The sequence below is a fragment of the Colletotrichum truncatum genome (genome assembly GCF_014235925.2).
Source record: "Colletotrichum truncatum strain CMES1059 chromosome Unknown Contig_0001, whole genome shotgun sequence".
NCBI classification, from domain to species: Eukaryota; Fungi; Ascomycota; class Sordariomycetes; order Glomerellales; family Glomerellaceae; genus Colletotrichum; species Colletotrichum truncatum.
This window is the reverse complement of record NW_027222398.1, coordinates 3,395,789-3,411,480: the sequence shown is the minus strand read 5'-3', so window position 1 is coordinate 3,411,480 and position 15,692 is coordinate 3,395,789. Positions and strand designations below refer to the sequence as shown.

At 52.4% G+C, this 15,692-nt stretch overlaps 7 protein-coding genes across 7 annotated transcripts; 5 read left to right on the top strand and 2 right to left on the bottom strand.

The window, feature by feature from the left end:
* Window positions 1-561: 561 nt before the first annotated feature.
* On the bottom strand, window positions 562-1,590 carry CTRU02_200916 (ATP-dependent DNA helicase HFM1; the record flags this gene model as incomplete). Its single annotated transcript, XM_070203763.1, has 2 exons — window positions 562-1,053; window positions 1,099-1,590. 2 exons carry the CDS (start codon window positions 1,588-1,590, stop codon window positions 562-564), a joined length of 984 nt encoding a protein of 327 aa, XP_070062345.1.
* A 1,134-nt stretch (window positions 1,591-2,724) lies between these two features.
* Window positions 2,725-3,922, top strand: CTRU02_200915 (L-amino acid oxidase; the record flags this gene model as incomplete). Its single annotated transcript, XM_036718929.1, has 2 exons — window positions 2,725-2,761; window positions 2,832-3,922. 2 exons carry the CDS (start codon window positions 2,725-2,727, stop codon window positions 3,920-3,922), a joined length of 1,128 nt encoding a protein of 375 aa, XP_036589929.1.
* Window positions 3,923-3,953: 31 nt separating this feature from the next.
* Window positions 3,954-4,211, top strand: CTRU02_200914 (L-amino acid oxidase; the record flags this gene model as incomplete). The annotated part of the gene is made up of 1 exon (XM_070203762.1): window positions 3,954-4,211. The coding sequence occupies one exon, from the start codon at window positions 3,954-3,956 to the stop codon at window positions 4,209-4,211; it is 258 nt and encodes an 85-aa protein (XP_070062344.1).
* Window positions 4,212-6,377: 2,166 nt separating this feature from the next.
* Window positions 6,378-7,269, top strand: CTRU02_200913 (Peptidase M4 thermolysin; the record flags this gene model as incomplete). The annotated part of the gene is made up of 3 exons (XM_036718928.1): window positions 6,378-6,741; window positions 6,793-6,899; window positions 6,955-7,269. The coding sequence occupies 3 exons, from the start codon at window positions 6,378-6,380 to the stop codon at window positions 7,267-7,269; spliced, it is 786 nt and encodes a 261-aa protein (XP_036589928.1).
* Window positions 7,270-8,224: 955 nt separating this feature from the next.
* CTRU02_200912 (RAN exchange factor prp20 pim1) lies at window positions 8,225-9,765 on the top strand (the record flags this gene model as incomplete). Its single annotated transcript, XM_036718927.1, has 4 exons — window positions 8,225-8,254; window positions 8,333-8,830; window positions 8,880-9,486; window positions 9,533-9,765. The coding sequence occupies 4 exons, from the start codon at window positions 8,225-8,227 to the stop codon at window positions 9,763-9,765; spliced, it is 1,368 nt and encodes a 455-aa protein (XP_036589927.1).
* Window positions 9,766-9,785: 20 nt separating this feature from the next.
* On the bottom strand, window positions 9,786-11,543 carry CTRU02_200911 (acriflavine sensitivity control protein acr-2; the record flags this gene model as incomplete). Its single annotated transcript, XM_036718926.1, has 3 exons — window positions 9,786-10,497; window positions 10,578-11,031; window positions 11,120-11,543. The coding sequence occupies 3 exons, from the start codon at window positions 11,541-11,543 to the stop codon at window positions 9,786-9,788; spliced, it is 1,590 nt and encodes a 529-aa protein (XP_036589926.1).
* A 1,737-nt stretch (window positions 11,544-13,280) lies between these two features.
* On the top strand, window positions 13,281-15,013 carry CTRU02_200910 (MFS multidrug transporter; the record flags this gene model as incomplete). The annotated part of the gene is made up of 2 exons (XM_036718925.1): window positions 13,281-13,436; window positions 13,523-15,013. 2 exons carry the CDS (start codon window positions 13,281-13,283, stop codon window positions 15,011-15,013), a joined length of 1,647 nt encoding a protein of 548 aa, XP_036589925.1.
* Window positions 15,014-15,692: the final 679 nt, after the last annotated feature.

Below are 15,692 nucleotides of genomic sequence, written 5' to 3'. Positions count from 1 at the left end.
AGAAGGATGGGCGGGAGCAGCAACGAAAAAAAAATTGGGTTGGATAATAAAAAGGGATTAGGAAAGGGGGGGTGGGCTTGGTTTCTGTTTCTCCTGCGTTTCTCGGGAGAATGGGCATGCTCGGGAAATATTTGGGCATATTATGTTTTGGTTGGGGTCCTGGAAATAGAGTCCGGCTTGCACTCGCACACAACCACACACCACAGTATCATCAACAGAAGCGATACCCGGCCGCGCCGCAAGGCGGAGGCGAAGGTGCATTGTACATTTGGAGGGCGGCCCCTTTCTACGGAATTGGCGCCAGCATTTTGAGAGTTTGTTCATATTTGCGAATGAGTGTGGTGGCTGATGCTGATGTGTGGTTTATACAGCGCTAGTCGCTCAACAAATAAACATTTGATTTTCTACGCCACCTTACATTACATGATGTTGTTCCTCATAACTGACGTTGTAGTCTGTTTTGTTTTTGGGCGTTGATGGTGTTGATCTGAGAGTAATTGATGAGTAGAGATCCTCTCGGACTCCAGTCGCCCATGTGCCACGATACTGACAGACTCCGACTTAGACGGTAACCTCTGCCGTCACCACGGTCCCGGCGATCTCCTCGCAGCTAACCCATACAAACACCGTCTGGCTCGGTGTCGCTTCGACAGGAAACACGAGCTCCTTCCCCTCCATCAAACTTTTGGCCCGTCCCCTCCAAAAGAAAACCAGCCGGCCATCATTGATTTCGGCAGCCAGGTTGACCCAAGGCACCGACTCCTTCCAGACAGGAACTTCAACGTTTGAACAGCCCAGCACTGCCCTGACTACCAAGCCCTGGTCACTGCTATTCCGCTTGGGAATATCTACCGCGAGCACGAGACGAGGAAAGTGCGCCAGGGTTTGAACAATCTTATGCCCAAACGGCGGGTTTCGGGAGAGCAGTCTCTCAATGTGGAAGAACTCCAGCTGAGCAAGATGGCGGACGGTCAGTATACCACTCTCCACCAGCGTCTTTACTTTTTTGGGGCCGATATCAGGTACTTGGAGCAGCTCAGTCGTCTTCCCTTCCTAGCTTCTGGAAACGATGGCGCGCCAGGTCTCAAGGGTGCGTCTCAAACCGACAGCGTCTTTTCGGACGCCCATGATATCTGCACAGGCACGAAGAACATGGCCTAGAGTCTTGACGATCTTTGGTTTGGTGGAAAGAAGGTCCTTGCGGGCGGTGAGAGACAGTCTTTCTCCATAGTCACCGCCGGCTGCCTCGCACTGAGCGACAAGAAATGCCTTGTGCCACGGTTGGCCGAGCGTCTCTTTGATAGGCCAGCGCGTGGAGGGGTCGTTGTTGATGCCGGAGAAGGCGCCCTTTTCGAAGGGATGGAAGAGGAAGGAGCGGAGCTCGGTTGCAGAAGAAGCGCAGCGTAGGATTTCTTGGGGTTCAGCGGCTCTGGGGAGACTGGTGAGGGCTCTGATTGTGATGGGTGAGAGGGAGTGTCGAAGCATTATGTTGTGGTATTCTGGTGACAATTGGGCAGCAGCCTTGGAACGGGCTTGAGTGCGTGAAGGAGGGGCATCTTGTGCTTGTGTAAGCTTTGAAGGTGCAGGCATGACTAGGCAACTTGGAAGATTGAGAGTGCTCAGTCGGCGTTATGTAGTGCTGGAGAAAGCGTGATTGTTAGAATTCAGGTTGAAGTTTGGTCTGTTTAGAAAGTATACCTTGGTTTATTCAACGGTGGTTCCTGCATTCTCTGGGTTGAGGTCAGTGCTGTACTCTCCTTCCCAACCAGCCAGAGCGGTTGCTCCTTCCCCCGCCAGCTGTCCATCTTCCATGATAACAGAAAGAGCGACAATAAGAAGGAGCCAACAGTAATGAACAACACGTCCCGAAGACCCGTAAACGGACGGCTTTTACCCATAGCACCACTATTTCGGGGAAGAAGAAGCACCAACAGGTTCGTACGATAGGCATACATAAAGAGAGGTTACCCACAATCATTGCCGTACTTACTTCGCGGGCGCCCCAGTAAAACCACACGGCTAAGTCGCTCCCTATTCTTCCTTTCAGGTCGGGTCTACTCCAACCCAGTCAGCAAAGCGTCTAAGTCTAGCTAATCATGATTTGGAATCCCCAGAGTTTAAAGATGATGCCGATACCCGATAGTATAGCCATGTTTGGATGCCTCCACCGACCATCACAAAGTATAATGTAATAAAAAAACTCGCTTTTATCTTGAAAAGTAATTCAGGACTTTCTCATCAGCTCTGGTTCTCTTACGCATCTTAACTATTATAGACGGACCAAACTCGTCATCAAAACCTGATTCAGCGCGCACGCGCACAGAATCCCAACATCATCGCAACTATTTTAAGAAGCTCTTCTCTACGACAGTCGTTTTTACTCGACAAATTCAGGCATTTGCCAGGGGTATCACACAGGGAGCAGAAATCTCGACATAAAAGCTCGCATGGATCCTGCAATTTCAAGGGATGCACGTCTGAAATAGTGGGGCAAACGGCGGACACTTCCCGCAAGCCCCGAAGAAAGTGGTTGGGGCCGGCCACCGGCGCGAATATGTGGCCGAACATCCGTTCATCACACAGTCTTATCAACGCGGAAGCCGGAGCCTGTCGACCTATGTTGTTTTCTTCCCGGTTCTAACTACAAATCACTCAGCGAGCTACAGCGGAGGCCATTCTGCAAACCATACCTCTTCAACCCGTTAGACCTCATTGTGATTGATCATGCTGTCGCCCAACCAAGACTTCCTGAGGTACGCCAGTGGGTAACCCCCTGGCCCCCCTCGAGGGGTAACCTCGCTTTTCTCGGCGTGATACTTACATTCCGACAGGCCCGAATGAGCGCCGAACCATCAGTCGCGAAGATCTAGGCTGCTACCACGCCGTCATCATCGGCGCAGTCTATGAGTTTGGGCGCGAATTCTCCATTGATTCGCCGTCTGTCCTTTTCGGACCAGTGGCGCACTGTATCGAACAACATCCATTCCTCAATGTCCTTGTGGGCGACAGACACACCGATAAAGCGTACTATCATCGAGCATCCGGCATCAATCTTGAAGATCACATTGAAGTTCAGAAACCAGCTTTTGCATTGGGTGATGATACCGACCATTGGAGTGCCGTTGAAGGCGTTTTGAAGTCCAATCTCGATCGTCCTTTCTCACACACCATCCCCCCTTGGAGGGTCATCGTCTTGCCTTTCGACAAGACACAGTACTTCATCGCCTTCGCCTTCTCGCATGTCCTTGGAGATGGTCCGAGTGGTGTGTCATTCCACCGCTCCTTCCTCGAGGCTCTCAGGAAACCCTCATCGAAGGGTCCCTCGGCACCCTCAATCATCCAGCCATCGCCTCAGCCACTCCCTGTACCTTTTGACACTCCTGAGAGACTCCCCATATCTTGGTCGTTTCTCCTGATGCCGTTGATCGCAGTACTCGTTCCGCAGTTCGTTGCCAAGTGGCTAGGGTTCAAGGCTCAAGTCTCGGATGTTGACGAAAGCACCTGGACCGGCCTGCCTGTTGCTTTCGATCCCAGTCATCCAGAAGCCTCCCAGAGCAAGGTCGTCGTTCGCGTCGTTGAGGCAGATCTCATCGAGAAGGCCATCCAAGAGTCGAGGAAGCACAACGCCAAATTGACTGGATTGCTCCATCAATTCCTCGCAAGGGCATTGAGCAAGACTCTGGCGAACAAGGAACACACCAATTTGGCCTCTCAGACGGCCGTCAACATGCGCAAGTCGCTCGGAGTACCGAGTGATGAGATGGGCGAATTCGTTTCGGCAACCTATCTCGTCCATCCAATCACGAGCTCTACCGGCCCACTCTCAGACGACGAATGGGAGAAGGCGAGTTTGGCCACGAAGAAATTCGCCGATAGGACTCCTTCGCTACGCCCCCAGCATAAGAAAATGGCTCGAGGGTAAACTGGGCCAGCAGCGTGACTGCTCGTACGAGATGAGCAATATCGGAGCGTTTGTGGACGAGCACCCCGAGGATGCGTCCATTGTGAAGATCAACCAGGTCATCTTTGGCCAGCCTGGACACGTGCTCAGCGCGCCGGTTTGCTTCAACTTCTCAAGTGTCAAGGACGGGGATATGGTATACACCGTGACGTGGCCGACGGCCGCCCTGGGCGTCGCGGAAGAAGAGGAGGAACGTGTCGTGGATGAAATATGCAAGTCGATACAGGCAGATTTTGAGGCTTTGGCATGAATTCATTTGTGTATATACGCTTTTTAGTGGCCTCCCGCAGTTTTTTAGTCTCGGTGTACAGAGACGGGGCCGCATCTGCAAGCTACCTGAGAAGAGTCTCGAATGTAGGTTACAATTAATCTAAGACGCAAGGCATTTGAAAAAAATCCCTTTTTTTAATGCATAGAAAGAATTAGAACGAGATGCTTTTGATGATTATTGATGGCATAACAGGTAGAATTATATTTACAAAGGAGACATGATACACAATCGAGTGAAGAAAGGGACGAGGTAGGTGGTAGAAGCAGTCACAGAGCAAAGCAGGAGATGCATACTCAGTGATCCCAACCTTCACTATTCGGTTGAGTGAACACCAGAACCAATGACCCGACCAACATTGTTACTCAACTTCTACATTACACTGAGACGAAGAAGAGTTCTTTTCATGTTCAACGATCGTGATGATCACCAAACACGAAACTTGGTGTTTCGGCTCTTTCACCCCTGTCAATCAGACAGCTCCAGTGGAGACTGGCTGGGGCTTGTCCGGTACTTGGCCCCCCGGTGCCCCCAGAAGGCCGGTGGCATGTCACTGATTGGCGTGACGCAACAGTGGGTCCTGCTGTTCGTAGCTCCCGTGCCTGTGCCTGACAAGACCCAACTGGAGCAAATGACTTACTTGACGCCTTCTCTCTGGGTCAGCAACTTAGCAGTCTTGCATTTCGTTGGCAACTTCCGAGACATGTTCCTTTCTTCTGGGATTCTCTGGCTAATGTGCGTCATGGTATGACCTCCACCTCCTCCTCCTCCTCCATTTTCAGTTGATGAGGGCCGCTGTGAGAGAGGGTTGTATGACGTCGGAAGCCGACTTTGACAGCCTCAGCAGGCAGGGGACGTGATGGTTGCATTGGACAATCAGCAACCCATACGTTGACGTTGCCGCCACCACCCACTGATATGCTAGGCCACCGAGTTCCTCTCTCTCTTGGTGTGCCTCAGCCGTTTAGCCACAATACCGTGTCAGCTTGAAATGGTGTCTGCAGGGCCTCGGAACTGGGCCTTTCTCGGTTTATCAACTCACAGCTATCGTGACCCCATGTCCTCCGATCGCCATCTTCCCTGGACACACATCATCAGAGGCCGCCAAGACTGGGAGTGCAACCCCTGTGGCTGATAAACTAAGACCCCGGCACACGATGCATCTGTGGCCCGAAACATCATTCGCCCAAGCCGATGTGACATTGGTCTAGGCCCCCTAGCTTTTATCCAATCCTGTGGCTGCCTTCCGAGGCTGAGAGCTCTCTGCAGCTATTGCAAGATCATGAGACTCAGATTGGTCAACAGCAGGCAAGATCTGCTCGGGGAGGGTGGTGTTGCAGACTGCGACAGCAGGTAACAATGCCGCCTGGCTCTTGCAGCTGGGAGCCCGGCGTAATTCTGAGGCTTTATCTCTATAAAGACGCTCCTTGACAGGCTACCATTTCTCTACCCTTTCGCTATCACACTCTCCAATAATCTTCTCTTTCTATCTTCTTACTAACTAACGTACTCATCAATCATATCTCCTTAAACCAAACCAGACATTGCCCATCATGGATCACGTCTGTTTTGTTGTTCCTCCGTATCTTCTTCGCAGTATTGCAGACGCAGAGTGCAATAGTGAAGACACACGCTCTGCTGCCCGTCAAGCCCTCAGCCTCCGAGACCACTTCACCACCCGCCGCGCCGAACGTCTCGCTATTCTCTCTGGCCCCCGTGCCCAGAGATCCGCGATTCACTCTCGTCCTTCTATCGTGCCTGATGTACTACTTCGTCATATCGCTGAGAGCGAAGACGTTGACGAGGACACCAGAGCCTGTGCCCGCCGTGATCTCGAGCACATTCAGGGTGTCCAGCAACGCTTCCAACAAGTTCAGCAAGGAGAAGTCGATGCAGGGGGCCAAAAGACCCTAGCTACCGCCGCCAAATCCGGCACCACAGACCGCGATACTTCCAAGACCTACCGGGCAATTTACGATGCCAAGAACAATGATAACGAGGAAAAGCTTCCTGGCACCAAGGCACGCGTGGAGGGGCAGGCTAAGGTCAAGGATAAGGCCGTCAATGACGCATACGACAACGTAGGAGAGGTTCTCAAGATGTACAAGGAGAAGTTCGATTGGGTGTCTATCGACAACAAGAACATGAATGTCATCAGCTCCGTTCATTTTGGCAAGAAATACGAGAACGCATGTAGGTGGTCTCTGTCCGATTCTTTCACATTCCACCCCTGCCGCATCATGTGGTATCAAATCTCTCTTTAGTCAGATAATGCCGGCGCTAACAATCGCAGTTTGGGACCCTGAGCGTCTCCAGATGGTCTTTGGAGATGGCGGCGAGTTCCTCAACAACTTTACCGGCACGATTGATGTTATTGGCCACGAACTGACCCATGCCGTCACGGAGAATACCAGTCCGTTGACCTACCAGGGCATGAGTGGCGCTCTCAACGAGCACGTTTCGGATGTGTTCGGCATCATGGTCAAGCAGATTGTCGAGAACGAGAAAGCTGGTAAGCTTCAACCGTTTCTACCTCTTGACGAGTTGTGACTGACCTTAACAGACGAGGCCGACTGGCTGATCGGCGAAGGTTGTATCATGCCTGGGGTCAAGGGCGTTGCTCTCCGGAGTATGAAGGAGCCTGGCACAGCATACAATGACCCTCGTTTCGTGAGTCTCTCCTTGAGCCCTGTTCCTGCTGAGATATGGGCTAACTGTTTCTTAGGGAAAAGACCCACAGCCCAACCACTTCAAAGACTACGTCCCGACCTTTGAGGACAACGGAGGCGTTCACATATACTCGGGAATCCCCAACAAGGCATTCTACCTGGTTGCCAAGGCCTTTGGTGGCTTCTCGTACGAGAAGGCGGGGCCTATTTGGTGGAAGACGATGAACTCGGGTCGCATTCCCGCTCGTTGCACGTTTATTCAGTTTGCCGATGTTACCGTCGAGGTGGCAGAGGAACTCTACGGCGACGAGGCTGGCAAGATTGTCCGAGATGCCTGGAACGAGGTTGGAGTGACTAGGAAGGGCAACTAGGAACCCAAGTTACCCCGGGACTGTAAGCCGATGTAGCCGTTACTGGAGGAATCCATAGCCTAGGACCCTAAGTTATCGCTCTCCCAAATTGATAGTGTCAAAACCATCACAAGAGCATTTGGAAGGATGTGAGGATGATGCCTCGAATAACTCTTGATTTACACCTCGGAACAATGCCCAATAGTGGACCTGAGAATCGTGAACAATAGCAGTCGTGGATACTTCGGAGAGATGAAGCCTTTCCGTGTTAGTCGATGATGTCAAACTTCTTCAAGGCAGTCGGCATAGCATTGTAGTCAACAAGTCAACAGCTGGGAGAACCCAAGTTTCAAACGACGTAATCTCACCGCAACACACCTCATGTAGGAAATCCCAAGCTCTGGAAAGGAACCTGCAGGAAGATTTTTTAAACACAACTAGCAGCACTTGGGAACAAGATCTCGTCTGGTACTTTTTTTTCGTAATGAGAGAGGCAAATGGATCAATCCAGAACACGGCTAATGAAATGGCTTCGTCTTAAAACATCTAGATGATTACATATAAAATCTCCCCGGCATCAATCGGCTCTCATGCAAAGTTCTCGCGCGACAAGATGACTAATTCAGCACTGTTGCAGTTCTGCAGCAGTCCGATTTCTTCAGCTGGCGTTTAATACTTTAATACGTGATTGGTCGTTTGGCCAGGCATCACCAGGCAGCAGCTGCGCCTAGACCAGAGAGACCAGGGGCAGGGGGTAAGGACTTCAAGATGGTGACTAAGCTTTGTGCTGATGTAAGTGGATCCAGTACCATGTCTTTGGATACCATACAAATCAGCGGGGTGTTCAGTCCAAAGGTTATAAGAAGCTGACAAGACTTTGTCGAATGAAGATTTCTATTCATTTCATTAAAGAACCTAAAAACAACTAAAAAGGTCATATTGCGAAATTCTAAAAAAGAAAAAAGAGAATATGAACATGGAGACCTCGCTCCCGTCCCGTTCAAAGGTTAGTTGAGCCCCAATTACGTCAACCATACACATCTTCTTCCCTGCCTGAAGGCCGACTTACACCATCCAATAGGCGCAAACGACGAGCACCAAGCATAACCCTGCCGCCAAACCAGATGAACGAAGCGACGCCAATACCGACGAACACCCATCGAGACCTACGAAAAGGCTTGACGTGTTTGTTTTTGGAAGTGGCGAGAACTGTGAACTGGGTCTTGGGCCGCACCGCACCGAAGCCCCGAGACCGCGCCTGAACAGCCTTCTCGATGCAGATTCTGTGGGCGTTGTACAGGTCGCCGTCGGGGGTATGCACAGTGTCGTCCTCACTCATGACGGCAAGGTGTTGACGTGGGGGGTAAATGACGACGGTGCGTTGGGGCGCTTGAAGCCACCTTCGGCGTCTGAAGAGGAGCAGGACGAGGAAGACGAAGAAGCTTTTCTGGATGCGTTCGAGAGCACACCTGGCGCTGTAGTTTTTGGAGAAAACATAGATGTAATCCAGGTTGCCGCAACGAATAGCGCCTGCTTCGCATTGACAGTGGAAGGAAATGTGTACGGTTGGGGAAGCTTTGCTGTGAGTCGCCAGTCCCTTTTCCTGTGACACTTGTGCTGATTTTGTTAAGGGTGGAGACGGTAACTTTGGCTTTCTTCACGAAAAGCCACCAAAGACGACGGAACGCCTGCCCGTACTAATCCCCGGGCTCAACAACATCAAAGAACTGGTGGGCGGTTCAAACCACATCCTCGCCCTTACCCACGATGGTAATGTACTCGCCTGGGGCTCCGGTGAGCAGAATGAGCTCGGCCGACGAATCCTAGCACGTCGGCGCTTCGAGACGCTCGTCCCCCAGCGCGTGGGGATGCCCAAGAACAAGACGGCAAAGATCTTTGCCGGGTCGCATCATAGCTTCGCTATTGACATAGCCGGCAAGGTCTGGGCCTTTGGATTGAATAACTTTGGCCAGTGTGGCATTTCGACGCGGGAGGACACCGGCTTTACGACTGTTATCTCGCCGACAATAGTAAAGAGTCTCGAGGGGTATAAAGTTCGCCATATCGCATGCGGTCTACACCATTCGATTGCCTGTACGGAAGAAGGCGACGTGTTGGTTTGGGGCCGATGTGATGACGGCCAAATGGGAATGCCCTTGGATGATGTGCCCAAAAACCAAATCATCTTCGACTCTAGAGATCGACCTCGCGTGCTGAACGTACCGACGGTAGTTCCCAGTAAGTGGTCCCAGCCGCGTAATGGCAACAATTGTACTGACCACTTGGACAGACCTCGAAGCTGTCTTCGTCGCAGCAGGCATCGATAACTGCTACGCCATCTCGAAAAAAGGAGATATGCATGCCTGGGGTTTCTCGGCTAGCTGCAACACTGGCCTGGGCACCACCGACACTGTTAGAGTGCCGACCCTGTTGCGAAGCAAACAATTGGGCGAGAGGAAGCTCAACTTTGTTGACGCGGGAGGCCAGTTCGCGGTCACAACAAGTCACAGGTCATAGAAGATTTGTTCAGCCCCTCTTCACACAATGAGGAAGTTGAGGTCGGATGACTTGAGTTTCTGCACCCAACTTCGCTCCCTCTGCGTCTCCGGATCAAACGACTCTTCTAGATTCCAAATAGTCTGCAGCGTATCCATAGCAGTCGTAATGAAGCCCCACGGCGTCGCAATCATGAGTCTCTTCATACGGTCTAGAATCCAGGCCCGTCTTTCGGGATCGGATGTACCCGCGCCGGCTATGAATGATGGCCAACAAGTGGCCTTGAAATTAGGATCTTCGTCGGATATAGATGAGAGTTGGTGATACAACTGCGTATCTAGCTCCTCGCGGCTGACGGATACGAAATTGGAAACGTCGGGGATAGCGTGTAGGATGTACAAGGATGCAGCGAGACGATGTGCCGAGCCGGCGTGAATGCGGCTTTCGACAGGGATTTGCTTAAAATAGGAAATGTTACGTTGCTCATATGCCCAATTCTCAACATCAAATGCCAAGGCTTGCTCCAAGAGCTGCGCCCCAGTCTGGGCTACGGAGGCTTCAGAGTAAGTATCATGTGTGCCGTTGCTCGACAATTGTGATGCGGTGAGTAAGATCTGCAGAATGTCAGGCGGACAGCACAAGTAACTGTTCGCAGCTGCCCTGCCCAAAATGGAAGACGCCTGCACGGTTTGATAGTACGACTTGGCGGCCGTTGGCGGTGATGTATTGAAAGCCGAGGCCAAGATGTAATAGCTTGAATAGGAGAATTAGCCAACATCGGACAAAGCGGACTTCCGTGACAGCGAGAACATGACAGAATATGAGGCACTCACATGAAGCAATCAGACATGACATAGTTCCTTAATGCCTCGTCTGACGAGCCCAAGGGAGGTAGGAATGCCATGATCCGCCCGGCACCCTCGAGATGTGGCTTCCAGCCGTGCTTACCGCTCTCGATTAGTTCTACGTTGACGAAAAAGAGCACAGCGGCAAGCACGACGTCGCCGCCGACACCGCCGCTGCTGCCGATGTTCTGGATGGCAGCGGAGAGCAGGCGGAGGGCCTTGTGCTTGGCAACCAAGGCGTCGGTGAGAGCCTGACGGGCGTTGAGGTCGGCCACCGGGTCGGAGGAGACGGCGCGGGACAGGTTAGACATGTGGGCTGCGGAGGCAGCGACGAGGATGTGCTGCAGTAGGGGGTGGGCTCTGGTCAGCGGGACAAGGGAGCGGAAGGGGTTACGGTCGGGCACGTCCCAAGAGACGAGATCCCTGCAGACGCGTGTTGTGACTATCTCAAGATGTGGTTAGCCTGTCTACTCTCCAGACACGTTCCCAAGAGGTTGGGAGATGGGAAAGGGGAGAGGGGGTAGACGTACAGTAAGAGAGGTAGTGGCGGTAGTGATGCTCCACACCCTGAAAGAGAGGATCGACGAGGGTCCATGGGGCGGACTGGGTCCCGGAGCGGAGGGCGGAAACTACGAGGGCGTTGTCTTCGGAAGAGGATGCCGGAGTGTCCTGGGTCCGAGTTTCCGGGGCGGCGGCGGCGGGCTCTAGGGTAGAGATGCGGGATGGCAGAGGTTCCGGGGCCGAAGATGAGAAGGTGATGGATGTCTTTCCCGCTAGCTTGCCACGGCTGGCGACGCCCTCTGTCCAGCGGAAGAGCTTGCCGTAACCCAGACACTCCTGACCGGCCGCAGTGCACTTGTGACAGTGAGGATATGAGCGATCACAGCGGAGGCGGCGGCGGCGGCAGTTGTGACAGGGCTTCGTTGGAGCATTGAGTACGTCGATGCATGCCATTACAAAGGTGGGCTATCAGGGTTGTGTGGGAGCTAGAGATAGGCTCCGAAAGGGTCAATAGGGCCCCGAGAGCGAAGGCTTGGGCAACGTCAAACAAGGTTTCAGCTGCAGGTTGACAGCCTATGGGGTGAAATTAAGATAGGTATTGTGGTGGTAATGATAACGTAACAAAGCGGCAGGGCCAGAACAGGAGGCTTTGGGATAGAACAGAGACGGGAAAAAGGACCTATGGATAGACGTAGTGACGACCAGGTGGTAATTCGGTTCGCGCAGATACTGTCTCGATCGAGGAAAGAACCGTCAAGGCATGCATGACAGATAAGGCCCCAAGTCCCAGGCTTGATTGGTAATGGAGGTGTGCGCGAGAAGGGGGCTCTGGGGGTAGACTTGGTTTGTCCTGCTCGTACGTGTGAGTGGTGTGTGGAAACGAGCCAGAATAGACGTTTGTCAGAGGACCATAGGGAAGCTTGATTAGATTGGGTTGCGTCTCTGGACGTCTCGTCAGGCTGTGTGGTACGGGGAGGGATGTTATTTCCGAAGAGAACCAGATATGAGATGCAGTTGAACGACAGAGACAATTCGGTGGCCGATGCCGCCGCCCGCGTGGAAAGAATGATGGTACGGGTGGGGGCGTTTTGCGGCCCGGGGTTAACAACGCTAAACCCAATTCAGAAGCCAAGAGACACGACGTGCATATTTACCCCACTGTCTGTTCTTTTGAAGAGGAAAAGAGCTGACGCTCGGTCCATGTCTTGGTTCTTGCCTCGATTCATCAAAGTCACGTTTTTTCTCTCGCCTCTTCTGGTACGCCACATCAAGCCTCAAGATGGTTGACGTAACTGCGCTAATCCACTTTCGGTATTCCTCATGCCCCACGCCCTTCTAAAAAGACATGAGGAAAAAGAGCAGCACTTGCCAAATGGTGTCTCTTTGGGGAATAATCTGGAAGGCACGAATAAGCATCCTGCCGACACAGCCCAAATGCCTAGATCGCCTAGAATTATGTCATCAAGGGCGTCATTCCAGATCCTGAGTCACTGAGCTTCATGGCAGCATGGGTGCCCAAACGGGTTAAAATATGCGATGAAACTCGCCATATTTCGTAAGCTTTTTTCGTATTGTTAATTTTTTTCCGGCCGAAGCCGAGGCCGGCCTTTGTCGGTAAGTGCGCAAATTTGTCCATGACTCCCTACCATGCTGAGGAGGCTCAACGTCGCAGCTTGCAGCCAGACCAGGTTGTTGGCGTTTCTGCAAAAAGCCAATACAGCTTCTCCAAAAAGTCTACCACTAAGTACGGATAGTCGTGCTATGGTTGCCATGTGCCGCTACCTGACAAAATCCACTTTGCCAAGAATGGCAGCCAAGACGCAAAGCATGTCCACCCACCACCGAGATGGACGGCCGGTCAAAATGGCAAACGGTGGTCCCATGCCGGTCCTATTTGTTGGCGGGTTCTAGCCGTGCACATCCTGACGCCCTTTGATCTCCACATGGCTGGCAACGATTAGAAATTCTTGACATCAATTACTCAAACCTCGATGGCTGTCCTGCTTGTATTTAGCCATCGGAGCGACCCGCAACGACCCTTTCAGTTGGGATATGACATAGACCCTTTACATGCTGTCAAGCGATAGGATTCTCATGACCTATTGATCAACAATCTTTTTTCCTTGCATTAGGCAATAATCACTTGATTGCCATCACACGCATCACCCACCCACGCTCGAAAGACCATCGATGTCACAAGAAGACACCGAACGCAATGGCGGCTCTGAAGGCCGCGGCATCGAATACGATGTCGAGTTTCTCGGTCGCCAACGGCCAGCGATTTTCAAATCGCAATGGTCCGAACTTGGCTTTTGTTTCTCTCTTTTGGGATCCATGTTGATGGCGGTATGCTCATCTTGTCACCCCTCAAAAACGGAAAGAAAGGGAAAAAAAAAATAGCCGCTCGGCTAGAAAACTAACATCCGCCGCAGGAATACTTCGTTAGTGGTTTCCACATTATCCTCCCCCCACTCGCCGAGGAGCTGGATATCCCCAAGGCTTCGCAAACATGGCCATCGAGTGTCTTCTCTCTGGTTACCGGTGCCTTCCTGCTGCCGCTTGGCAGATTAGGCGACATGTACGGCGGCTACTACGTCTTCAACATCGGCCTTGCCTGGTTCTTTGTCTGGTGCCTCATTGCCGGCTTCAGTAACAACTACTTGATGTTGATTTTCTGCCGAGCCCTCCAGGGACTTGGTTCGGCTGCGTATTTGCCGGCGGGTATCATGCTCCTTGGCAAGATCTACCGACCCGGCCCGCGCAAAAATCTTGTCTTTGCGCTGTATGGAGCCTTTGCCCCCATCGGCTTTTTCTTCGGTATCCTCATCGGCGGCGTCTCCGGCCAGTTCCTAACTTGGCGCTGGTACTTTTGGCTTGGCAGCATTGTCCTGGGCATTGTTGCCGCCGTTTCGTTTCTAACCATTCCCAACGACTTCCGTGAAAAGCGTCAGCAGATCAGTATGGACTGGTGGGGAGTCGCGACCATCGTTCCGGGCTTGCTGCTAGTAGTGTATGCCATCACCGACAGTTCGCAGGCGCCCAACGGATGGGCGAGTCCTCAGATCATCGTCACTCTGATATTGGGCGCCGCGTTCCTCGTTGGGGCGTGGTATGTCGAGGCCAAGGTAGCCTCGAACCCTCTGTTGCCCGGTGATTTGTTCGCGCCCAAGTCCATGAAGACGCTTACGGTCGCTCTCTTCTTTGCATACGGTACCTTTGGCTTGTTCCTCTTCTACTCCAGCTTTTACATCGAGACGGTGCTGCACATGTCGCCGCTACTAACGGCAGTCTGGTACCTGCCCATGATCATTGGCGGTCTCATCATCGGTACGGTCGGTGGCTTCACACTGCACCTTCTCCCAGGTCGCGTCCTGCTCGCCATTTCAGGAATCGGTAACTTGATGTCCGTTCTACTGTTTGCCATCATCCCGGATAACCCCAACTACTGGGCGTATATCTTCCCGTCCATGGTGTGCGCGACAATCGGCATCGACATCACCTACACTGTCAGCAACGTCTTCATCACAACCAATCTTCCCGCGCACAGGCAAGGTCTCGCCGGAGCACTCATCAACAGTCTGCTGTTTCTGGGCATAAGCTTCTTCCTGGGCATGGGCGATGTGGCCGTGGGTCAGACGAGCCATCTAGGCCAGAAGCAAAGCTACAAGACAGCATTCTGGATGGCGGTGGGTGTAGCTGGCGTTGCGCTGGTGCTATATGCCTTTGTTCAGATCGGGCAGGCGAAGAGCGACCTGACCATGGAAGAACGCGCGCAGCTCGAGGCAGAAGCTCGAAGCGCTCAGGGTGCGGAAAGTATCACCGCAGACACTACTGCTGGCCAGGAGACTTCAGGGACGATGACCGATACTGACGCGGAGAAATCGAAGCCGTCTCTGCCGGAGGCAACCACTCCGGCGAGGTGAGCGTTACAACGGGTGTTCAGCTGTATGTGTGGATAGCATCATGCGAATTATACGATTAATTTACTTACGACCTTGGAACAATTTCGACCACGCTTTTCGGCTACAGTCTATAACGAGGATCGGTAATTGGAACTCTACGCAGGCCGCATGCCACTAAGATGGTGATGAGCCATCACGAGGACGACGGCTTGCGTAGCAGCGGGGAGATGGTGGGAAGCAGCATTTCGGATAACAACCGTCGAAATTGTGCCACCAATGATCGAAAACAAAAGAGATACCACGATGAGCCTCCGAGGATACCTTTGAGCGTCGTCAGCGCGTAGGAGGCCAACGCCTCCTTGTCATAAACTTGTAAACTGCTTTAGTGGAGACGTTCGAGCGGCGACCCTGGAATGGAGCATATGGGGCGCGTTGGAGTTTTATTTTTTATTTTTTATTTTTATTTCTTTTGGTCAAATTTCCACAAGTCTCGGACAGAAGCTGTCGACGTTGCTCTTCCTTGGCGCCCAGCCAATCCAAATTGACATACGGGAGGGTACTTGGCGGGCCTCATGCACCACAGTTGTCCGAAGGATTGGCATTAGATTGTTCGAGATGGCCAAGGCCATCAGCTCTCCAGTCTTGGGACTCCAGGGGATAAAACCTCCAGCTTTCCGAGATATCCGTCTTGGCGACAGGG